The sequence below is a fragment of the Cyprinus carpio genome, chromosome B12 (genome assembly GCF_018340385.1).
Source record: "Cyprinus carpio isolate SPL01 chromosome B12, ASM1834038v1, whole genome shotgun sequence".
Taxonomy (NCBI): domain Eukaryota; kingdom Metazoa; phylum Chordata; class Actinopteri; order Cypriniformes; family Cyprinidae; genus Cyprinus; species Cyprinus carpio.
This window is the reverse complement of record NC_056608.1, coordinates 2893322-2919758: the sequence shown is the minus strand read 5'-3', so window position 1 is coordinate 2919758 and position 26437 is coordinate 2893322. Positions and strand designations below refer to the sequence as shown.

The 26437-nt window shown below is 34.9% G+C and overlaps 1 protein-coding gene across 1 annotated transcript; it reads left to right on the top strand.

Moving 5' to 3' along the window:
- Positions 1-1638: 1638 nt before the first annotated feature.
- Positions 1639-23942, top strand: LOC109099213 (WD repeat-containing protein on Y chromosome-like). Its single transcript, XM_042734728.1, has 20 exons — positions 1639-2044; positions 2579-2651; positions 4886-5395; positions 5588-5710; positions 5794-5965; positions 6062-6108; positions 6231-6368; positions 7014-7202; positions 8602-8793; positions 9929-10174; positions 10248-10412; positions 11836-11985; positions 12214-12398; positions 13436-13575; positions 14631-14779; positions 14993-15210; positions 18156-18298; positions 20204-20304; positions 20792-20929; positions 23331-23942. Exons 3-20 carry the CDS (start codon positions 5222-5224, stop codon positions 23466-23468), a joined length of 2808 nt encoding a protein of 935 aa, XP_042590662.1. The 5' UTR covers positions 1639-2044; positions 2579-2651; positions 4886-5221; the 3' UTR covers positions 23469-23942.
- Positions 23943-26437: the final 2495 nt, after the last annotated feature.

Genomic DNA, 26437 nt, shown 5'->3' with positions numbered 1-26437 from the left:
AATCCAGCATTAAGATGTTTTTTTTTTTTAACTACAGTATGAGTCCATAATAACACTTCCTCCAGTGAAAAAGTGTTCTGGTGTGAATCAGGACAGAAATCTGCACAGATCAAGCACCATACAAAACAGCTCTAAACAAATAGGTGTGTGGATTTTGTTGTGAGAGACAACAGGAGATGCACTTTTTCACTGGAGGAAGTGTTATTATGGATTATGGACTCTATGTATTTGAGTTAAAAACATCTTAATGCTGGATGTGTTTCATCTTTTGTCTTCTCCAGATGTTCACTGATGGACTGGAGTGCTGTGGATTATTGTGATGTTTTTATCAGCTGTTTGGACTCTCATTCTGACGGCACCCATTCACTGCAGAGCATCCATTGCTGAGACACTGATGCAGTGCTACATTTCTACAAACCTGATGAAGAAACACACTCATCCTGATCTCGGATGACCCTCAGGTGAGCACATTTTCAGCAAATTTTAATTTTTTGTATGAACTATCCATTATTCCATTACATACAAACAACTCAAGAGTTTCATCAAAAGCACAGATTTTATTTAATAGCCAACACACACATTACAGAAGTGGAAGAACTCCAACAGTAGAAAATATTTTAAAATATACAGTTTGTAAGCACAATAATATAAGATGTGTGATGGTCAGTACGGCACATTTTAAAATATATATTTGTGAAAAAAGATCCAACATTTTTAATAAAAGTACAGTATATATTCATTAAAGAAAGGTGAACGTTTCAAATTAAGGAGTTTTGAAAACAAGTTTCCTATGGAAGCCCATTACCGCCACTGCATAAAAAATTAAAAAAGGTAATTGCAACTTTTTATCTCAATTTTCTCAGAATATAAACTGCTAATTCTGACTTTTTTTCTTCTCAGAATTGCATGATACAAACTCGCAATTGTGAGAAAAAAAGTCAAAATTGCAAGTTTATATCCCACAATTCTGTCTATACATCTCGCAATTCTGCTTTTATATATCGCAGTTGTGAGATAAAAAGTTGCAATTACCTTCACTTTCACATGCAGTCCATGTGTAGTACAGACGCAGCGGCTCCTGATCCCTGCTGTTTACCACAAACACAAAATCTAAACATTATCTAGATTTAGATTCAAATCCAAACATTGTTACTTCAGATGCTTTTTCAGCATTGTGAATCTTTTTTTGCTTTGTTTTGTTTTTTTGTTTTTTTTGTTTACACAGTACAGTAATACAATTTTTCCTTAAAAGGTAGTAGGCTACTTGAAAACTGAAATAAAAACTTATAAAAAATATATGGACATATTAAAAATAATAATAATTGTGTTAACTATCTCTATCTATAATTATGAGAACATGGCTATTTTGTAACAAACTGAATACTGTATAAATGTTATTTATGTTTTTTCTCATAGAAATCAAAAAATACATTACATATTACAAACTTAAATTCACATCTAATCCAAAAAACGCTCACTTATAACAAAAATAACTTTATATAAAATTTAAGTTAATTATTATTTTTATTATTATTTATTTATTTCGGCTGTACCCACGTGGTATATAAACATGTATCCGTGGAACTTTCGCGAACGTTTCAAATTAAATAGCTATTATGTCAATACATTAATTGAAACGATGTCTCTTTGAAAATTGATAATAATAGTGCTCTTCTGCGGATTGCACAGGTTCTTCGTTGAAATCAAATTGATCTCTGAACGCGCCGTTTTTATTTTGAATGTGCGAGACTTCCGGCGTCATTCGCTTCTAGTTATTTGACCTGTACAAAAAGAGTCCGTTTTGCTGCTTAGCAAACTGCCATTTTTATATACATATTTTAAATCATCATCATAATCATAAACACTCGCCAGAGGGATTTGAATGCGACTCTATCGCCCCCTTGATGACGGAGATCGTGACTGTATTTTTGTTACTGTATGAAACGGCGCTCATCAAATTCCAAAAAAACTAACCGAAAATATTTTCAGATGAGCCAAATAATGACTGACACTTCTCTGACAAGAAGAGAGGCAACTAATCAAGGTTTCATCCTCAGTATTGTGTATTTATCACACATGAACGAGCACTGATAGATTTTATCACAGTTGGATACATTTTAACGGTTTTTCAAATGTAACGCTAGCGGTAGGCTTCACACGCTGCTGGAGAGGTTTCTTTATTAAATGATTATTTCTGCTATACCTAATACTGTCATACATTTCAAATTGTGCTACATACTGTACATGAAAACTGTTTTTTAACCTTCATTGTCTAAGAAACAATTCTGGCTACAAATAGAGAGAGAATGGGTTAACTTATATTTAAAAGGCTTAAATGTAGATTATATAAATGAGTGGTGTTTGTTTAGGCTGATAAATGTGTTCAGTAGATGGGCCCTCTTTAATTGTGTTGTTGTAGGACATTGTCTTGGTAACTAATAGATGATTAATCTAGAAACTGAACATAACTGTCTCTTGTTGAGGAACAATAAGAGACAGCAAAAACACACTGAACACAAAGTATAGGAAAAGACTGTCATATTTCTGCTCTAAACGGTGTATCTACTGCTGTTATTAGATATGGACACTTTGAAAGCACATGTGGATCCGTGGAAGGTCTATAAGGAGGAAACCCCCAGCACTATTCAATAGTAAGTGCATCTGATTTTTCACATCATGCAGTTTTATCATATGGCACAGCATTGCTGCTCACGCAGACATTTATGCATGCAATCATATTTATTCTTTGTTCTGGATACATTTTACGCAAACATCCAATCCATTTAATTTGAGAATGCAAATAAATCCTAAAGTTGTATTAGTGCACAAAATATTGGCAATTTAATGGTAACTGATTCACTTTAATGTTATTGTTATTGATCAGAGGAAAACTAGGTTGATATATTAAAGCTGATAAATTATAGTTTACCTTGAATTTGAAAAAAGAAAGATCTATTTTTTAGAAGAGACAGTCTATTTGTTTTCTACAGTTAAGTTTTAAAATAAAAATGAAGTGCTTGGGACGTGTCTTTTAATAGTGAGTGTTTTGTTTGATTTAGATTCAAGATTCAATATATCAGTTATAGTCTTCCAAATATAAAGAATTATCACTTATTTTTAATATCGGCTAGAATTTTTGCATCCATGCATCCCAATAAACTTGTATTTGAATGTAATGAATATATTGCCTACTTGTGAAGTTAGAGGTGTTATTAAGTGCTCTCATGTGTGATGTTTTAAAGCTGTCCAGCTGTGACTCCTGTGATTAGGGCTGATGTTTAAATCAGTAACTTTTCCGGCTCATTTAGGCTTGTTGTCAGGTTACACAAGGCAACAAGAGCGTGCTTTCATGATAAATTACAGAAGCTTATTGACTGAAGAATTTCACAGTGGAATGGATGGCATCTGTAGTGTATAAGGGACATTACTTTACACATAATTCTTATAGGAAATCAATATTTTCTTATCATGTTACATATCAGAGACAAGTTATATATGGTTTAAACTTAACTGATTTTCACCTAGAGTGTGTAGTACAATATACAAGGAAAAATATACATTTTAATTGTTTACAGATTAAATATATATGTAAATTATTTATTCATTTTCTGTTTTATTTTTTGTTTCATTTTTAATTTTTAATCTGTGAACAATTTGAACATAGCTTTGCATATCTAATCATTATTCTCTAATGCATATTGATTTATTTATTATTTATAATATTTATTTCTATATTTTAATTGTCATGACAGAGAATATGAAAATTTACAATTTTGTTAACATAAACATTTGCAGTTTATCAGCATAACAAACAAAAAAATCTGTTTGATTAGCTGCATGGCTTTTAACATCAGCATGAAAATAAATAGGAAGGTATTAATTATTATTATTATTATTATTATTATTATTATTATTATTATTATTATTATTATTATTATTTATTTCACACTTTAAAAACGTATACATTTATTTTAAATTTACTTTAAAATTGTGTTTATTTTTTCTCTCCTCCTCACAACTCTTGACACTAGCATGAAAGTAAATGGGAAGCATTTTTTCCATTTTAGAGGTTTCCAAGCATAGAAGTTTTATTTGATTAGTTGCATTTTTAATACTTTTTAATACTTTTTAATACTTTAATACTTTATAAAATTGCATTTAAAAAAAAATTAAAAATTAAATCCACAACTCAATGTCAGAGCAGATGCAACCTTTTTAGGGTCATGACCCAACAGCGGATGAGCACTTCTTTACTTGTGGACACCTTGAGAAAGTAACTGCAATTTCAGTTTGCTCCACAGGAGGTCTCTGTCTCTCTGTCATTCCCTCCCTGCCTCTGCTCCGCTGTACTCTCTCTCATTTTCTCCATGCATTTCATGGAAATCATCATTTTGATAAACGTAGCTGCTGTGTAACTCATCTGTGTCCCTGCAGCACAAAAGCAGTCATAAGTGTCACAGGTATATTTGTAGCAATAGACAACAATACATTGTATGGGTCAAAATTATACATTTCTCTTTTATGCCAAAAATCATTAGAATATTAAGTAAAGATCATGTTCCATCAAGATATTTTGTGAATTTCCTACAGTAAATATATCAAAACTTAATTTTTGATTAGTAATATGCATTGCTAAGAACTTCATTTGAACAACTTTAAAGATGATTTTCTCAATATTTAGATTTTTTTGCTCCCTCAGATTCCAGATTTTCAAATAGTTGTATCTCAGACAAATATTGTCCTCCTAACAAACCACACATCAATGGAGAGATTATTTATTATAAAAATTGCCCCTTATGATTGTTTTTGTGGTCCAGAGTCACATATATGCATACTTTATTATGTTTATTTCACTCCATATTTTTCCGCTCCATTGAATCTGCAGTTTTGCTGGCCGGAGTGTGCGTCTGTTGGAGTCGCTGCAGTCGAGTCATCTGAGGTCCCTGATGGAGGCGTTCTTCAGGAAGCGTTCAGTGAGATCCAAACCCAGCAGAAGAGTCCGAGCACATGACCGAGTCTCAGCTAACTCCATGAGTTTTGAGGATTTCTTCTCCTCTCTGAAAGAAGCGACAGGCCAAGACTACCAGAGGAGTGACGTGGAGGAGTTATTCAATGAGGCCGGTGCTCTTCCATTTGTGTTTATTCACTTCTTTTACTCATCAGGAGCCGCTGAAGAGACAAACTTCTATGCTGGTTACATGTACTCGTTTGGTCCTGTTTTATGACAGGTGTGTCTTCTTTTGTGCAGATGGACGTATCTTGTGACGGTTGTGTAGGATGGCAAACGTTCCACAACTTCATACTGCAGCATTACAAGCATGTCAAAGACTCGATGTGGGCCTGTAAAAATGTCCCCATCTCACAGCCTTCAATACAGCACTGTACCTACAACAAGGTGACAGCTGGCACATTTCTGCATCACTTTTGACTTTGTGTCTATATTAATTATTTTGTCTATCAATCTGTCAATCTATCTATCATCTATCTATCTATCTGCATATTCTTGTTGTTCTTGTCTTAGGTTTATAGAATGTGAGATTTCACAATGTTTTTGCCACACTAATTGTAAAATCACTCATTATGTCAGCAAGAGCCAATCGTGCGAGTCTTGGCTTTGAGTCAGTCTCCACCCATGCGTTACATCAGCGTCAGCAAGAGAGGGACTCTCATCGTGTGGAACAGACATCTGAACAACATAAAGCCTCTGGAGGTGACATATTAACACTTAATTCACAGAATGATGTGTTTTCAGTCATATTTTGTGAGTTCATAACCTCTCCCTCGTCCCTGCAGATGTGTGCCGGCCCCTTTAATAAAAGGCAGTATCGAAAGGGCTTCCAAGGATGGACCACCGATGCTGTCTACTTGGGAAATGTTCACAAAATAGCTGTGGCGACCCTGAGCAGGAGCATCCACTTCTTTGACGTTACCACCACATGCAGTTTTGAGCAGGTTCACTTGTTCGGTATGAGCCAACAGGCCTGTCAGATGTAGGCTAGACGCTCGCTTTTCTGCCTCCGTGTTGACCTTGTTGTGTTCCTCTCTCTGTGTGTTTTTCCAGGACTGAGTCATATTGCTACTGCTCTGTGTTATTGGTATGACACAGAGGTAGGCTGCTGACATTTCATGCCCCGGTGTTGAAATTGAATTTATTTTAAGCTTGCTAATTCTCCAAGCTGGTCTGGTTTTGTTTTAGTTTACTGTGAGTCACGTTTGATCTGCGTCTTCAGGCTCTGGGAGAAAAGTGTGTGCTGATGTGGGGCGATGACAGAGGCTCTGTGAATTTGCTGTGGTTTCTTCAGCCTTTCAAGGGGCTCTTTGAAATGCCTTTTACCAACCAGACCGGCCCAGTTCAAATCTTTATGCCGGTGAGTGTATGCCTTTTGCCCTGTGAGGATGAGTATTGTGACAAGACAGCTTGGCCCTGAAAATGTGTTAAAAAATTATAGAAAAATATAGAATAAAATGACAATATTTAAAGAGGTCATGAACTGCCTTTTTTTGTACTGTTCATGGCGGGGCTAAACAGGCAGCGACGTAGAATCGGTGGGCGGGGCTGAACGGGCAGAGACGTAGAATCGGTGGGCGGAGCTAAACAGGCAGTGATGTAGAATCGGTGGGCGGGGCTGAACGGGCAGAGACGTAGAATCAGTGGGCGGGGCTGAACAGGCAGAGACATTGAATCGGTGGGCGGGGCTAAACAGGCAGCGACGTAGAATCGGTGGGTGGGGCTAAACAGGCAGCGATGTAGAATCGGTGGGCGGGGCTAAACAGGCAGTGACGTAGAATCGGTGGGCGGGGCTAAACAGGCAGCGATGTGGAATCGGTGGGCGGGGCTGAACAGCATTTACATTTACACTACATTTACATTTAATCATTTAGCAGACGCTTTTATCCACGGGGCTGAACGGGCAGAGACGTAGAATTTTGGGAATTTTGGTTTCTCAGTTCATGACCCCTTTAAATCCATTTGTTCTACATCTAAAATTGTAAAAATGATTTCCTGAATACAGGATATACATGCACACAGCACTCTGGTCTCCTATCAGCACATCCCAAAAATCCACAATGAGCCGATCAACAGAATCCTGTATGAGCCGCATGATGAGCTCATTATTACTTCATCAGAAAGTCCAGCCAGCTCTGTGGTCATCATTGATGTCAGTCAGAAGAGAGGGGAATACATCTGGAGAATAGAAAAGGTGATTATACAGTATATAATGTTTGCAGCAATGGTGCATCTTATTCTCTGTGTACCATATTTTTGTCAGCCAGGTTTACAGTATAGGGTATTGTAGCAACATATTTACTGTACATAATGTGCAAATGATCAACCATGCCATCCAATCATTCCCACTTCCATAGATAACTGGGTAGACAAGACAGGTCAATCAGATAGATAGATAGATAGATAGATAGATAGACAGTAGGACATACTTTAAAGGGATGTTGTTTTCTATGGAAAGGACAGTCAAAGAGCATTTAAGTCTAAATACACACTCATGATTCAGAGAGGTTGGTGTTGTGGTTTTTTAAAGGGAGTGTCCAGACCCAAATAAAAAGTCTTCATTTAGTTGTTTTGATGGATTTATTAGAACAGACTATTCCCCAGCATTTTCCATTGTGCAATATTCAGGGAAGTAATAAGCCACCCCCACAGTCACAAATTTAATTGCAAAAAAAAAAAAAAAAAGTCTAGATGTTGTGTAAAACAAGACTAAATGTGTTCCTGCAGCACAAAAGCAGTCATAAGTAGCACTGCTATATTTGTAGCAATAGACAACAATACATTGTATGGGTCAAAATTATACTTTTTACTTTTATGCCAAAAATCATAAAAGAAAAACTGAACTTTTGCCATCTGGCTGGCGCTTCAGAGCCGCAAATACCAGGACAGCCAGGAACAAGAACAGCTTCTTCCCCAGGCAATCTACCTCATGAACAGTTAAATGTTCCCCACTTATGCAATAAAAATGTGCAATATCCTTATATTTATTTGTTACCCCTCCATCCTAATACATTCCTGCATCTCACTCTATTCTATTCCATTATCATCTATAGAACAACTGTTCATACAATTTATTTATTTTTTGATTTATTTTGTAATATTTGTCTTTTTTTTTGTCTGTGTGTGTTGTTGTTCTCTCTGTGTACTGGAAGCTTATGTCACTAAAACAAATTCCTTGTATGCGCAAACATACTTAGCAACAAAGCTCTTTCTGATTCTGATTCTGATAAGATATTTAGTAAATTTCCTACCGTAAATATATCAAAACTTAATTTTTGATTACTAATATGCATTGCTAAGAACTTCATTTGAACAACTTTAAAGATGATTTTCTCAATATTTAGATTTTTTTGCTCCCTCAGATTCCAGATTTTCAAATAGTTGTATCACAGACAAATATTGTCCTCCTAACAAACCACACATCAATGGAGAGATTATTTATTCAGCTTTTAGATGGTGTATACATCTCAATTTTAAAAAATGACCGGTTTTGTGGTCCAAGGTCACAAACAGCAACACGACTACCAGCAAATAACGACACAATGTTTGAAACCCTTTGACTATGTCTTCATCTCCTCCTTCTGCTCCTGCAGGGAGTCAAGTGTTTTGACTTCAGCTTCTCTCTGGGGCTGTTGGTGACCGCTGGAGTGGGTTCTGCTGTCAGACTGTGGAACCGTTATGTGACGTCCCGCCCGACTGCGGTTCTGCGCAGTCACCAGACCACTGTGGTGGATGTGGTTATTCACCAAGCACTGGGCAAGATCTTCAGCTACTCCAAGGACGCTGTTAGTTTTCCTCCCAGCAGATGTTAGCGTGCAAAACAGAGAGACCTATATAAAAAAACCTAGGGTTGGATTTCACAAAAAAAAAAGAAATTCCTTAAGATAAATTCCAAGAAGTTCGAATGAATGTTCCTAAGTGCAATTCTTGAGAAATTCTTAAAAAGTCCTCATGTATTTTGTTAGGAACATCTTATTTTTTTCTTAACAAAAAAATTGCAAGCTTTGACATTATCTGATTGTATTGTATAAGAGTCCCTGACTGAAAATCATAAGTGTGCACAGAATTTTTTTGTGCTGTTTTGAGTGAATGCGTACTGTATTTGTGTGCACACTGCTGAATCCTGCCTTAAAAATATATATATTTTTAATTATAGGCTAAAATTAAAAACAAGGTCTTTTTTTGACTCAATTTTTTAATTGTTACTGAAATGCAAAATAAAGTGAAAATGACAGTATGTCACACATAATTATAACCAATCATTGTTTCAATTATTAATCACTGTGTCACTTCAGAGAACTCATGCACGTCCCTGGTTGTAGAATTATGTATTATATGTTTTAATTCTTAATTGCAAAAAATAATTTGAAACAACCTGTTAAATTTTGAAAATATCTTCTCTAGGTGGATTTAAGACAAGTTGGAGGTTATCCTAACTTTAATAAGTTACGGTTTTTAAGGGTTTTTTCTTAAAGGAATAGTTCACCCTAAAATGAAAGTTTGCAGAAAATGTACTCGCCCTCAGGTCTTCTGAGATGTAGATGGTTTGTTTCTTCATCAGAACAAATTTGGAGAAATTTAGCATTACAAACACACAGCTTTTGTCTTCTCCAGATGTTCACTGATAGACTGGAGTACCGTGGATTATTGTGATGTTTTTATCAGCTGTTTGGACTCTCATTCTGACGGCACCCATTCACTGCAGAGCATCCATTGATGAGACACTGATGCAGTGCTAATCTGATGAAGAAACAAACTCATCTTGGATTGCCCGAGGGTGTTTTTGCATTTGAAGTGTCATGCCAGTTTGAAGGCTGTTTCCATGAGAAATAGAAATCATGGAAATGCTTCTCTTAAATGCAATGAAAGTCAAAGATAATTTGTTGAAATGCTCCGGTTTCTCTTTGTATCACCTTTCAGGTGCTGAAAATATGGGACATTCCTTCTCAACAATGCTTAAAGACAATTCCCCTGCAGTTCCCTAATATCCATCTAGGCTTCACTCCGGAGCATGGCAGCTTCCCTCTGCTCCTCAGTCTGACTCCAGATCCCGTGCTCCTGGTGACCTGCAGAGAGTTTCTGGCCACACTGCATCTGCACAAGAGCGAATCCAACAGCAGGTCTGGGATTTACACCTGTGCCCTCTATAATCCCCATCTTCAGCAGGTTGGTGTTTGAGTTCGTTTGATTGATGGTTTGTGGACTGAACATTATAGGGTCTTATTGTAACGTGGTCTAGGTGATCACAGCCTGCGCCGACTCCACATTGACGGTGTGGGACGTGAAGACAGGCATTAAGAGGATGGAGATCAGGAACGCTCACGGTAAGGAGGAGGTCTCCTGTATGGCACTAGATGTGCATCAGCGCAGACTGATCTCCGCAGCCACCAATGGCACTATCAAGGCAAGTGTCACAAGTCGGGAAACATTAATGACAGCGAAGCCCTTTGAGGCGAGTCATTTCTTAGAAACGCCTCTCGGACAGCTGTTTCATGCAATACAGCTCCTATCTCTTTGAATGGGGAAGGATTAACTTCTCCAAAGGTGTTCACTAAGCTTACAGTTAAATGTCATATTTGAGATCACCAGTGAAAACTGACTGTCTCTTAAATTCTTGGTGGAACTCAATCCGAGCAGCTGAGTCCTTATTACCATCTTCAAGAAATGGCTAAAAACACATCTCTTCCATCTTCTTTTGACCCTCTAACTCTAGCACTCTCTATTCTAATTCTATTTTATCTGTTTTCTTTAAAAAAGAGCCTCTAACACTAGCGTTCCCTATTCTTTTTCTATTCTATTTACTTGTTTTATTTTTATTTATTATATAAGATACACCTTGCTATGTGTACTGCATTAATCTAACTGAGACTTGTCACAGCAATTATATATAGTTGTTCTTTTGTTAGTTTTGATCTGTTGTCCTCATTTGTAAGTTGCTTTGGATAAAAGCGTCTGCTAAATGACTAAATGTAATTAATTTAGTTTCTTAAGCTCAAACTTAAAAAGCATAATTAATACGACCTCGACAACCCAATGCACTTCAATTCTCAATTACTACCATTCATAAAAAATACTAATTCCCAAAATAAATAAAACGAACATATTACCTGTCACACACAAATTTATTACATGGGAAATTATATTTCTGTTGGAAGCAGTTAAGTTCTCAAGGAAGGTATGGTTATAATTATGTTGAAAACAGCTGAGTAGATTTTTTTCAGGTTTCTTTGTTGAATAAAAAGATCAGAAGAACAGCATTTATCTAAAATAGAAATCTTTTGTAACATTATAAATCTTTATCATCACTTTTGATTAATTTAATGCTTCCAAACTAAAAAAATCAACAACCCCCACAACTCCAAAAATAAAAAATAAATAAATAAATAAATATATATATATACAAAATGAGTATATATATATATATATATATATTTATACAAAATGAGCTTTTGAATGGTATAGTGTAAAATGTTAGAAGCTTTTTATTTCAGATAAATGCTGATCTTTGGGTCTTTCTATTCATCAAAGAATTTTGAAAGAAGTGTACTGTTTTAAATAGTGATAATAATAATAATAATAATAATAACAAAAATGTTTCTTGAGCAGCAAATCATCATATTAGAATGATTTCTGAAGATCATGTGACACTGAAGACTGGAGTAATGATGCTGAAAATACAGCTGCGATCACAGAAATACATTACATTTAACAATATATTAAAATAGAAAGCCGTTATTTTAATTAGTAGAAACATTTCACAATATTTCTGCCTATACTTTTACAAACAGCGTTTCTATGTTCTGCACGTGTGCATTCTCTTGCTATAGGTGTGGAACTTACTGAATGGCCTCAATCTTCATAAACTAGAAACCGTCTCCAATGCAGAGGTCACCGGGGTCATCTGTCACCATGACAACCAGCTTCTAGCCACAGGCTGGAGTCGACTGATCGCTCAGTACAGCATTGCATTTTCAGAAGTAAGGGCCGGTTTCTGTCTCAATCATACAATTTTTAATGGCTACTTAAAAGCAAAAAGGGCTTTTAGCCAGAATAAACACATAAAAGCCATTTTTTCTGGTTCTGTTCAACTCGCTGTGTGCTTTTGTGGTCATACCTCGAGACGTCTATGACAACAGAGTGGGTTTTAATGGTGGTCTGACACAGCAGAACTGGAGACATTTACTGAAGTGTATCTGTGAGTACAGGACATCTATGTAAATGCAGACCTGTCCTGGAAGTCTGGTCGTCAGCACGGTGAGGATATCCTGGCCATGGATCACTGTCCAGGTCTAGGACTTCTGGCTACAGGGAGTTATGATGGAGAGATCATTATATGGAGCCTGGCTCTGCAGAAACCCATCACACGACTGCAGACAAACCAGCAAGAGAAGTCCGTATGAAATCAGACTGCAAACAATGGCATTGTCCTTGCTTATTTTAAATACAAGATTATATGTATTAAGTACACTCATCTTGTGTTAAGTACACACTTAAACACTGAATACCTTCCCAGTGCATCTAAACTATTTTTGGAAATATGTATTTGCCAGCTTGTTAGCCAATCCTAAAAAGCAGTTCATTTACAAATAGAAATCTAGCAAAATCGGGTGGTTTCGAGGGTCAGAGAGAAGGTGAAAAATAAAACATAACATAAGTGGGAAAATAGTACAATAAAATGTAGAAAAAAGTGTACGAAGTATCCCTGCAATGTGCATAATAACCTTGCAATATGTATATAATATCGTAAAATTAATGTTGCATGATTATCAGTCAAAATTCCCATGTGCTGAGATCTGAGATTCATTGCAAATAATGCACAGTAAGAAAAAAAAGATCAAATGTCCTTTTGCACTATAAAAAACTATTTTTCAAAGTTGTAAATAAAACAAAGATTTTCGGAGTGTGTTTTAAAGAAAAACAGTTAGTCTTTCAACTTTAAATTGTAGTTTAATTCAATGTGTTAGTTGCTGTTACTTTGTAATAATTCATAACATTTTGCAATTTATTATTTGGCAAAGAATATTCTTTGAACACACTGTAGGATCCAGATTATACATTGAAAAGTGGCAAACCAACACAATGCAAAAATTGAAGAAAATTGGTCTTAAAATCAAATATTGCATTTTTATTAATATTAACATAAAATTCATGCCTAACAATTATTAACATAGCATTGTCTGTATAAGTAAACTTGACTATTTTGATTTCTATATGTCTCTTGAATTTTAAGGAGTCTAGAATCTCGGAAGTTAATTTTTTTTTACACAACAATCTTAATTTTGTTTTCCTTAGAACACATGCTTGTTACTTGTTTTGGTTTTATTATTTGCATTTAACAGTCCTGCATCAAATCTTTGGATTGTGTATCAGCAGTTTCATGCAGAACCACTGCATTAAGAGGGAAATAATGTGCTTGTGTGTGTGTAGAGCTCATCTACCTGTTCATAGACTGCTGTTCTTGCAAAGACGAGCCCAGCAAAGTGTTCTGAGGAGCGGCGCTGTGCTGCTCAGCTCACAGAATGGAACTGTCTGCTGCTGGAGCATCTCTGGGCCCAGACACAACCAAGGTAAACACAACTAAACACATCACAAACACTTTCATATAGACCTTTTTTATTTGAGGACTGTTTTAAATTGCACTTCACTTCAGAAATCACAATATATATACTGTAAACTGCTGAAAAAGTCTGGAATATTTAAGATTTTTAATGTTTTTGAAAGAAGTCTGCTCACCAAGGATGCATTTATTGTGCAACTAATATTGTGAGATATTCTTACTATTTAAAATAACTATTTTCTATTTTTAATGTATTTTAAATTTTATATTGGTATTTTATTGGACTTAGTTGTGTAGGGCAATACATTTTCTATTCAGTATATTTTAAAATTTTATTTTTTCATGTGATACTATGATGATTTGCTGTCTCAATGTTTAAAAAAATGTTTTTTATATTATTAATATTAAAATTATTAAAAATTATATATATATATTTTTTTTAATATTTTTGTGGAAAACTTGATGCACTAGCATTAAAAAGTTTGGCATTAGTAACTTAAAAAAGAAACTAATACTTTTATTCAGCAGGGAAGCATTAAATTGATCAAAATTGACAGTAAAGACATTTATAATGTTACAAAATAAATCTATTAGAAATAATGCTTTTCTTTTGAATTTTCTATTCATCAAAAAACGTGAAAATGTATCAGTTTCCACAAAAATATGAAGCAGCACAACTGTTTTCAACAGTGATAATACAAAAGAGCAAATAAGCATGTATAAGGAGTAATGAAGCACAAAATTCAGCTTTGCATCACAGGAATAAATTATATTTGACAATATATATACGCAGAAAACACTTCTTTGAAACTGCAATAATATTTCACTGTTTTACTGTATTTATGATCAAATCAGTGCAGCCTTGGTGAGTATTATAGATAGTATAATATAAAATAGAGCTGTCACTCACAAATTTTCTTGCTTGTTGGAGCCACAAACGCTCAACAATACAGAAATAGCTGGAAAGGCTTCTTTCAATCTGATCATCTGGCTTCTACTCAGTTTCTGGGTGTTTGTTTTGGTGAAACCCACAATGATTAGTTTGGCCAATCATTTCTGATGCAGGACAGTTCTATGCACCTGATGGATCTGATGAGAGTGTGATGGGTTTAAGCACAGACCAGGAAAACAGTCTACTTGTCACCGGAGACACAGCCGGACTCATTAAGGTCTGGGACATCTCACAGTACGCTTTAGCCGCTGCAGATACACAGGTATGGAAATTAATGAGCATGTTCACATGCACATCAGTAACCTGACAAAGCAAGTAAACTGCGTTTGCATGACTTTATTAATAAATCAGGTTATTTCCCTGTAGTGATGTCAAAATATAATCAAGAGCATGCATGTAAGCACGCTCAGTGTTTCTGCTTTAGGATAAATGGCTGAAGGAATCTCAGTTCTGAGCTCATGTGTGTCTCTCTCAGTCTGCAGAAGGTCTGCCCTCGCTGTTGCACTCTTGGAGGGGTCATGAGATGGCGATAGTGAGCAGCGAGCTGCTGGCTTACGAGTCTCAACTCTTCGTTCTGAGCATCTCGGTGGACCGCAGGGCCTGTCTCTGGACCCCTCAGGGAAGTTGTGTGGGCTGTTTTGGACAGGAACAGCAGTGGGATTTAAACAACCCGGACACTTATCAAACCAACAGGTATAATTGTGCATCATTTACGCAGCATGTACGGTTGAGTGAGCAAAATCTTCTCTTCCTCTGACCTTTTAATTCTCTTGTGAAGGAGACACTTGGCCCCATGTGTTTAAAGCCTGACCTTTGCCCTGGCTACCATCTGTCTGCGCAAGTTTCAAAAGAAAGACTTCCAATGATAATTGACAAATTGATTCTTAAAAGGTGCATTTACCTGTGTCAGGTGACCTGTTTCCACAATGCCAAATACTAAAATCTCTGCAACAATTACAACACATCCAGGCCTAATTACACTCAGGATGTGATTTATACAGATTTTTTTTTTATACAGATTTATGTATTTTCCGACGAAAAAAAGTATGACCTTCGTGAATTGTGTTAAAAGCACGCCACTCATGCATTTGAAAATGCAACACACACACAACCATCTTTAGAAATTTGTAAAAAGAGTCATTTATTATTCTGTTTTCAACAAAAGAGAAGCTTTAAGGTTTTCCTCTAAATAAAAGTTTTATGGTTTAAAGGTAGTGTAGTGTTTCAAAGAGGCTAGGAATAGAGAGCTGGCTTTGAAAGCATAAGATCTCACCCTCCCTGCAAATCACTCTCCAAAGCCACGCCTCCTCCAGAACAGAGATGTATTTTCAAGTTAAAATAGGTTTTGAAAAAAGTTTTTGATGTATTTTAATATAATATTTAAGTTGAAATTGGTTTTAAAATAAGTTTTTGATATATTTAAAAATATATATTTAAGTTGAAATAGGTTTTGAAATAAGTTTTCGATATATTTTAAAATAATATTTAAGTTCAAATAGGTTTTGAAATAAGTTTTTGATATATTTTGAAATAAATTTAAGTTGAAATAGGTTTAGAAATAAGTTTTTGATATATTTTGAAATAAATTTAAGTTGAAATAGGTTTAGAAATAAGTTTTTGATATATTTTAAAATAATATTTAAGTTGAAATAGGTTTTGAAATAAGTTTCTGATATATTTTAAAATAATATTTAAGTTGAAATAGGGTTTTTGAAATAAGTTTTTTGATATATTTTGAAATAATATTTAAGTTGAAATAGGTTTAGAAATAAGTTTTTGATATATTTTTAAAATAATATTTAAGTTGAAAATAGGTTTAGAAATAAGTTTTTGATTTATTTTAAATAATATTTAAGTTGAAATAGGTTTAGAAATAAGTTTTTTGATATATTTTAAAATAATATTTAAGTTGAAATAGGTTTTGAAATAAGTTTCTGATATATTTTAAAATAATATTTAAGTTGAAATAGGTTTAGAAATAAGTTTTTGATTTATTTTAAAATAATATTTAAGTTGAAATAGGTTTAGAAATAAGTTTTTGATATATTTTAAAATAATATTTAAGTTGAAATAGGTTTTGAAATAAGTTTTTGATATATTTTAAAATAATATTTAAGTTGAAATAGGTTTTGAAATAAGTTTCTAATATATTTTAAAATAATATTTAAGTTGAAATAGGTTTTGAAATAAGTTTTTGATATATTTTGAAATAAATTTAAGTTGAGATAGGTTTAGAAATAAGTTTTTGATATATTTAAAAATAATATTTAAGTTCAAATAGGCTTTTAAATAAGTTTTTGATATATTTTAAAATAAATTTAAGTTGAAATAGGTTTTGAATTTTATTTATTTATCAATCAAATATGTTTATCTTGTTTTGAGGATGTTTAGGTATTTTACTGGTAAACAAGACAAAATACTGATTAATAAAATAATGGTTATATCCTTGATTACCTGCTAAATGCACAAGTCGATGCAGTTTAAATCCTCCTGAAAAAGTTGTGCCATTAGTTCAGCAACTAATTCTCCAGAAGAGCAAGACTACAGGTATTCAGCCCAAACTAAAAGCTCAGACTCACATAACAACCGGTGTGTCTGTAGAATATTTGATCAGTGTGCACATATGGCAGAGCAGTTTGGCTCTGAACTCACTTTCAGAGAGGCTTTCACAAATAAACCCCCAGCGTGAAAGCTGTCAGTGGTCAGATATATCTGCCATTTAAGCATTTGGCAGAAACGGCAGTGACGTGTTGAAAGGTAGAAAAGTCCGGAGAGAACCTCATTTGGTTATTATTTCTGGAGATAGAGTAGACCTCAATCTGTTATACCTGCTTTGGGCTCAATCCATCACATATACTTACAAGATTGGAATTATACAGCTTCTGTCTTAAAGAGACACAATTAGCAATTAGCAAAGCAAGTCTAAAATACCCAAGGCATGTTTATTTGATACAGTATGTATTGAAATTGGTTGATATGGTAGATAGGCTTATGTATTGAAAATTTACTAATATACGAATGAGTGGACTCTTATTTTGAAATGTCTCAAATGGCACATTAAAACAGATGAGGAAGATAAAACTGTTCTACAACATATCATATAAAATATAATATAAAAACCATAAACTAAACCCTGTCAGACTTCATCATCAACAGATCTTAAACAACCACCTTAAAAAAAAATTCCAGTATTAAACTATTTTTAAATACCCAGAAAAAACGATCTGAAATTAACAAATCCATACCTATAATTTGAACATGCAGAGCTCACATTTATTTCATTAAACACTACTTCTGGAGTTTAAGGGTCACGTCCAGGACCATATCAAGATTACTGTTTTCTTCCATTCCCAAATTTAGGACCTCTCAAAATGATCATTAAAACTTTTGTTATACAACTTTGTATGACCTTAAAGTTGATCATGCTCACTTTTAAGAATGCTTTCTCTGCTTTCGTTTTATAAGAGAGGGAGAGTAAATACTAAAAGATAGAAAACTGTCATTGTTTGTAGCCTTTGCTACATGTGTGTTTGTGCCACTGAGATGCATTGATTCATTTGATAGCATTATGCGACCGCATCTGGAATCTGTGCTTCTGTCAATCATGTCTCGTGATGATACATTAATGTTCTCCACAGAGAACCTACCTGTCCGATCAAAGAGGAGGAGAAGAGGACAGAGGACAGCCAATCACGTGTCAGTGCTGGGAGTTTCATCTGCTGGGGTGAAAGTTCAGAGGTCACCGGGACAAGCCTTAGTGCGGGCGATAGTCAGCAAACAGGTGAACTGAAACTCTCATTACCACACACACACACACACACAAACCACAGTTTCCTTTAGCGAACAGTGTGACCCCTAATATTTACACTTAATGACCAGTCATGTGTTCACCAGAGCAAGCCTGCATTTATTTGATCCAAAATACATCAATTTTGCCTCAAATTTAAATTTTTTAATATTTAAAATTACCACTTTCTCTCTGAATCTCTGTTAAACTGTAATTTATTTCTGTGATGTGCAGCTGTATTTTCAGCATCATTACTCCAGTCTTCAGTGTCACATGATCTTCAGAAATCATTCTAATATGATGATTTACTGCTCAAGAAATTTTTTTTAGTGTAATAATCAATATTTAAAACAGCTGATTAATTTTTTTTTTTTTTTTTGTATGTATGTAACAATGCTGAATAGAAAGATCCAAAGATGGGCATTTATCTGAAATAAAAAGCTTTTGGAACATTATACATTCAAAAGCTTAAAGTATATATATATATTCTTTTTTTGAGGGGGGGGGGGTAAATTAATACTTATATTTAGCAAGGATGCTTTAAGACATTTAAAATGTTACAAAAGATTTCTATTTCAAATAAATGCTGTTCTTCTGGATTTAGCAAATATCTGTTCATCAAATAAACTTGAAAAAAATCTACTCAACTGTTTTCAACATTGATAACAATCAGAAATGTTTCTTGAGCAGCAGATCATCATATTAGAATGATTTCTGAAGATCATGTGACACTGAAGACTGGAGTAATGATGCTGAAAATACAGCTGCACATCACAGAAATAAATTACAGTTTAATATAGTTTCACAAAGAAAACAGCCTTTTTACATTGTAATAATATGTAACAATTTTTACTGCATTTTTAAAGCAAAGGAGACTTCCTTCGATAGCATTAAAAAATCTTGATCAGTACATTTGCACTCACTTCTTACCTTAATAACAACCCAAAAAACAAAACCGTGCAACAGAGCGGCATTACTTGAAAAGCCATGATTGTATTGACTCTGGACTGAAGAGTGAGCGTTCGGCGCGGACACACAGGATCTAGCAGTCTGCATCAAGCCAAGACAAGCGATGAGCTGAGCCCCCGACTGAGCTGTGTGTGTTACTCTCTCCCTGCAGCTGTCTAGACGCTCGACGGAGAATTAGACGTCTGCTGGGGCTCAGACTTCCTCCAGTATATTCTTGATCTTTCAGAGCAGCTGCTCAGGGGATTCTGGGACGACATTCAAATTCAAAATTCACTCTTATAAATGTACCTGTTTCGTTTATCAAATTCACTTTGAAATTCATTTTCTCATCATGTAAACAATCAAAGTATCATTAACCAAACATTTCAATGTTTAAAATGTTTTCCATCTTTTTCCAATCTAATAAAATATTATTCTCACAGAGTTTTTGGCATGAAGTGTGATCCACTCTAAATCTCATTCTGTCAAAAATGGCCCATTTAGACAAGAAGATATATATATATATATGTACAGTATTCACACACACACACACACACACACACACACACACACACACACAATTTAACAGCACTACTATTACTAACTGGAAATAATATAAATAAAACCTAACTGAAATAAAAATTAAATTAAACCTAAATAGTAATATTTAAAATAAATAAAATCTAAAATAAATGACAAAAGCAAATAACAAAATTACTACAAATGTAACTAAAATTAAAATGAAAACTGAAAGTATAAAAATAAATAAAAATGATTCACAAAACTCTAATATCACATAAATAATACTAAAATAACACACTGGATCAGAAAGATGTCTCATTACAGAAGTTAAATGCGTTAAATTTTCAAATGTTGTCTTAACATTTATTCGGGATTAGATAAGCATTATTTATTAATATTTTAACATGCAACGTCTACTTCTGATTACAGAATTAGCTCTAGACCTGCAAAGAGGCTTTATGGCTCTACAGACCCCAGACTCTGACCACAGAAGCTCTTTGGAAAGGTTCCCGCTGCCTAAATACAGTGAGGTCAGTCAGTTCAGTTTATACGTGTCCCTGCAGCACAGAAGCAGTCATGAGTAGCACAGGTATATTTGTAGAAATAGACAACAATACATTGTATGGGTCACAATTATACATTTCTTTCTTTTATGCCAAAAATCATTAGGATATTAAGTAAAGATCATGTTCCATCAAGATATTTAGTAAATTTCCTACCATAAATATATCAAAACTTAATTTTTGATTAGTAATATGCATTGCTAAGATATTCATTTGAACAACTTTAAAGATGATTTTCTCAATATTTAGATTTTTTTGCACCCTCAGATTCCATATTTTCAAATAGTTGTATCTCAGACAAATATTGTCCTCCTCACAAACCACACATCAATGGAGAGATTATTTATTCATCTCTTACGACCAGTTTTGTGGTCCAGGGTCACATCTGCTAAAACTACAGTACTTGACTGTTTGTAAAGGATTTCTCTACACAGTGTGGTCTTGTGTGTCTCAGGTTCTGTCTGGAGATCATGTTTTTAGGGATCTGGAGATAAAGATGAATGCACGGCAACGCAGGCCACGGGATACCGGCCGAGAAAAGCTCTGTCTCTTCGGGAACGAGTTCATGCCGCTTCAGGCTCTGGAGCTGCCGGTTAGTCAGTCTTTCCTTACATGTTAAAATCATTGATGTTAAAGGGATACTCCATCCCAAAATGAAAATTTTGTCATTAATCACTTACCCCCATGTCGTTCCAAACCTGTAAAAGCTCCGTTCGTCTTCGGAACACAATTTAAGATATTTTGGAGGGATTTAAAAAAACAAAAATAAGAGACCTGTGACTGTCTCATAGACTGCCAAATAAATAACAGTGTCAAGGTCCAGAAAAGATCCATCAGACGTGCAATCTGGGTTATATGAAGCAACGGGAACACCTTTTGTAAGCGAAAAAAACAAAAATAACGACTTTATTCAACAATTTCTTTGTCAGCAGTCTCCTCTGTGTCTCTCCATATCACCGTATGCTGCGTATGCTCTTCTGTGTCATCCGCGCCACAAGGATGCACTGTTTTCTTTCAAATCAAAGCAAAATACACGTAGAAAACTGCGCATTCTTGTGGACCGGATGACACAGAAGAGCCCATACACAGCATACTGTGATATGGAGAGACACAGAGGAGACTAGAAATGCTGGTTGTGATGTCACGAAAAAGCAAAGGCTCAGCACGCTGGTTGTGATGTCACGAAAAAGCAAAGGCTCAGCACATGGTTATTAATGAAGTTATGCACAAATACTGTAACATTATCTTTTATTGTTTTGAATAAATAAATTTTTCACTTAGGAACATCAGCAAACTTTATATTATTTTAATTTAAATAAATAAATAAAATCCATATATTTGAATATCATTATTAATAAATTATTCTAACTTAATTGAAATGCTAGGAAAAATTCAGTTTCTAAAAATTCTATTCTAAAATTCTCTTTTTATTTTTTTCACTTAAATAACTATTGTTTCTGTTTGTTTCCCAGTTTTTGCTCAAATAAAATAAAATTATAAGCATAAGTATAGAAGAAATAATAGAGGAGATATCTTGTATATATGGCCAAAAATGTTAAAAACCACTTAACATAAATTAAGTGAATTTAACATAAATTAAAACATAAATTGTTACAGAAAACAGAATTGTTTGTATTTTTATTAAAAGTAAAAAATTTAAAATTGTATATAAAACTAAAATAAAAATAAAATCATTAAACATTCAAAAAAACAAATTCAAGATTTAAAACAAATAAATATAATTCCAATTTTAAAAAAAATAATAATTTAAAATAGCTAAAATATAATATTACATATAATTAAAAATTGTTGCTAAAAAACAAACAATTCAATCACCTGTCGTTATGACACATATATATATATATATAATATGAAAAGTGGTAAAGACACGTCCTGTGACAGTCACACAAACCCAACGGTGGCTACATGACACTGGGCACTGATTGAAAGGTTTGCAAAACCAGTAGAGGAGAAAAACAAGGACACCACCCTATTTTATATCACCCCTGTTCTTATAACAACAACAGAATCATACATTCACATTCATTGTTTGTTTTTTTTTTGCCATTAACACTAAAACACAATGACAAACTGAAGTTTTGCTTGGCCAAGGGAAGCCTTTGGTGAGGTGGAATGAGAAGACTCAAATGGGTTTTCTCTGTAAATTGTTCAAGCGAACGCCTGGCTGGAAATGAAATGAGAAATGATGGAGGACGGTGAGTTTATGGTGAAAGAGTGCCAGGATGGGCTACTGACTGTAACAGCACGTTTAAGGGAGCGAGACATTGTTATGGCTACCACATCACACAAACCAGACACATTTCACAGTGGAAAAAGAGCTTTACGCATTTAAAATCCTCCCTAATTTAAGCAAGAAGTAGCTATGTTGCTATTCAAAGATGTGATTTTAACTTGTGCGCAAAACTGGAATATTGCATAAAACATTCACGAATAAAACACTGGTTCCATCCAATGAGTTAAAGAGAACAAAATCATCACTTCCTGATAAACTGGCACTAAATATCACTAAGAAAGTAGGATAAGCCACTAAATATAATCATTTTCATTTATGATAAATTACTTACACTTCAGAGCGAGCAGATGAAACACAATAAACGCTGTCAGTGCTTTCGGAGGTGGATGCTGATGTTTGCGAAGACAATTATACAGAAATACTTTGATGGTAGACTTTGCTCAAGCATTTCAGAACGACCATAAAAACATTTCAGATGCTGTGCAGCAAGATCCCATCATGCAAACTCACATTACTTTTTTGATGCGCCTGGTGGAATTTATTCAGTAAAAGTGTTTCCATCGTAATTTATGCTCATCTTGGCGTTTCCATCCAGCGTTTTTGAATGCGATATTCCAAAATGCGCATAAAGATACAGTAGGTGGATGGAAACATAGCTAGTGTTTTATTAGCATGTTCACCACAATCATATCAGAACTGTGACTGTAATTAGAGATAAGATAAGTGTAACTCTTTCTAGGAGATCAGTGAGCTGAAAGATGTACCTTTGAAGCCTTGGAGGTTGAAGATTCGTCAGATTTCCTCCAGAGGAGCAGAGATAAGCTCTCGCATGCTCTCCTCTGAAGCTCCTCTGCACTGTGAAACACTGGAGGACTAGACAGCCGTATGATGGAGGACACAGGGTTTAGTATTTTTTTCTTCAGGTCAGTGACTGTACACTGATTTACACTGTTTTGCACCAAAATTCACCTCCTCGGCCTTAACAGTTTAATAGACATTGTTTTTGTGCCATCATTGTTTAGACACATCAGTGTTTGTATTATTTATTATAATATTGAGGAAAATAATAATTAAAAAAAATGTTTTTTGAAATTTGACTGTGTATGTATTTTAGCAATAAATAATTTTTCTTAATTAAAAATTAGATTGTATAGACATTCTGTTGATTTTGTCCTCAATTATTAAGCTTATTGACAACATTAAAATATGTCTTTCTAAAAAATCCTGGCAAGAAACAAATTTGTGTATTAACACCTTGAACAACATTGAAAATCACTCAGAATACCAACCATAAAGAAACCACCAGCAACATCACAGCAATGCCTTATCAACACCTTAGCAACCATATAGAAACTACCAGCTACAAAAAAAAAACCCCATAAAAAACACATAAAAAACAACATACAAACAACAACAACGCCTTAGCAACCACACAGAAAGCACCAGCAATATCATAGCAATGCCTTAGCAACACCTTAGCAACCATATAGAAACCACCAGCTACATAATAACAACGCCTTAGCAACCACATAGAAAGCACTAGCAACATCATAACAATGCCATAGCAACCACATAGAAAACACCAGCAACACATCAAAAACCAAACAAAAACCAACAAACAAATAATAACAATGCCATATAAACAACAACAACCACCAACAAACAAAATAGAAAGCACCAGCAACATCATAACAATGCCATAGCAACCACATAGAAAACACCAGCAACATCATAGCAATGCCTTAGCAACACCTTAGCAACCATATAGAAACCACCAGCTACATAATAACAACGCCTTAGCAACCACATAGAAGGCACCAGCAACATCATAGCAATGCCTTATCAACACCTTAGCAACCACATAGAAACCACCAGCTACATAATAACAACGCCTTAGCAACCACATAGAAAGCACCAGCAACATCATAACAATGCCTTAGCAACCAAATAAGAAAACACCAGCAACATCATAGCAATGCCTTATCAACACCTTAGCAACCATATAGAAACTACCAGCTACGTACATAATAACAACAACGCCTTAGCAACCACATAGAAACCACCAGCTACATAATAACAACGCCATAGCAACCACATAGAAAACACCAGCAACATCATAGCAGTGCCTTAGCAACACCTTAGCAACCATATAGAAACCACCAGCTACATAATAACAACGCCTTAGCAACCACATAGAAAGCACTAGCAACATCATAACAATGCCATAGCAACCACATAGAAAGCACCAGCTACATAATAACAACGCCTTAGCAACCACATAGAAAGCACCAGCCACATAATAACAACGCCTTAGCAACCACATAAAAAGCACCAGCTACATCATAGCCTTAGCAACACCTTAGCAACCATATAAAAGCTCCTGCATAATAATGTCTAAAAACAATCAGATCACTTAATCAATGCTATGGAAACAACAGCGTATCAGTGCCTTAGCAACCACCCATAACACCCTAACAATGCCTTAGCAACAATAGAACACCCTAACAACAATACGAAAGAACACCATCCAGCACAGCTTGAACTGAGTGAGAAGTTTGATCAGAGACTCAGGCTCCTGCGTCTCCAGCGCTGTGATTGTGTTCATCACTGCAGTCCAGACCTCAGAGAGGAATGTGTCCACTGCAGCACCGCTCCAACCAAAGTAACACACAACCCTTCAAAACCCAAACACAAGCAGCCAGGTACCTCGTCTGAAAAAAATATTTTCCTGGGAACCTCCACGTTCATAATTCATGGTGTGCAAATCAAATTTAAACAGTGTGGTCCATAAGACACATCCCCCCCCAGAGCTCGTACAGTCAGACAATGGGTCATGAAATTCATGAAGTATCCCAAGCACAACCAGCACTGCTTTACAATCCTCCATTACACCTGCATTACTTAGCAACAATATGGAAACCACCAACAACACCCTAGCAATGCCATAGCAACCACATACAAAACCCTAGCAACTGCATCGCATTTAAGCCACGTACACGGCAGCAACATTTTTTTAATTAGAATTAGCAATGTTAAATGAAGTAATGCTAAATTAGACACATACACTGAGGTATATATGTGTATGTCTGATGGGAAAACGACTATGCCGTTCTTTAAAGTGCATAGAAGAATTTAGTGTATGTTTTAGTTTCGTGATCTTAATTTGTTAATTATTTATTTGATGAATATTTAGTGTAGGCCTATTTATTTTGTTCTTTTTTATTTATGTTTTTTTATTCTGGTTTTCATTGTAATTTCATTGTGTTGCAACTTTTTTCTGTTGTGACTTGTTTCCGTTACACAAAATGATCATTTAGGGGATTGACTTTGTATTTAAATGTGCTTGTCACTCCTGAAACTTAGCAAACTTAGCAGCGTGGTGTGCGTTTCCCAAAAGCATCGTAAGCTAACTATGGTGGTAAGTTCTATTGAACTCTATTGGTAACGATGGAACATAGTTGCTTTTGGGAAACGCACCCCAGCATAGCAATACAATCCAAGCAAAGACAAGGCACAAATTATTTTCCAGGAAACTACAAAATTCATAAATTGTGGCGTTCAAATCAAATTAAAATAGTTGTTATGGTCCATAAGAGACGGTTTGGAATCACTGTAGTTCTTCTATCAATCCATTCAAGAAGATCTGGACGGCTGTGAAACGTGACGGCCTGCTCAGCTCGCGTCTGTGAATGCAGTCTGATAGCAAGACCAGTGAGTACGAATGAAGCTGCTCTTGTCACGGATACTGTATGCATTATTATTTCAGTTTATTTTTTGACTAGGAAACTTTCTTCACCGCTTCTCGCCAATATTTCCCAAAAGCCAGCTTTTGACATGCTGTTATAT

Bases quoted from the DNA above. Each gene is read 5' to 3' on its own strand.
- LOC109099213 (XM_042734728.1), top strand. From the start codon at position 5,222: ATGACAGGTGTGTCTTCTTTTGTGCAGATGGACGTATCTTGTGACGGT. The intron at 12,399-13,435 runs GTCCGTATGAAA...GTGTGTGTGTAG, and splicing joins CAGACAAACCAGCAAGAGAA to AGCTCATCTACCTGTTCATA. The intron at 15,211-18,155 runs GTATAATTGTGC...TGTTCTCCACAG, and splicing joins GACACTTATCAAACCAACAG to AGAACCTACCTGTCCGATCA.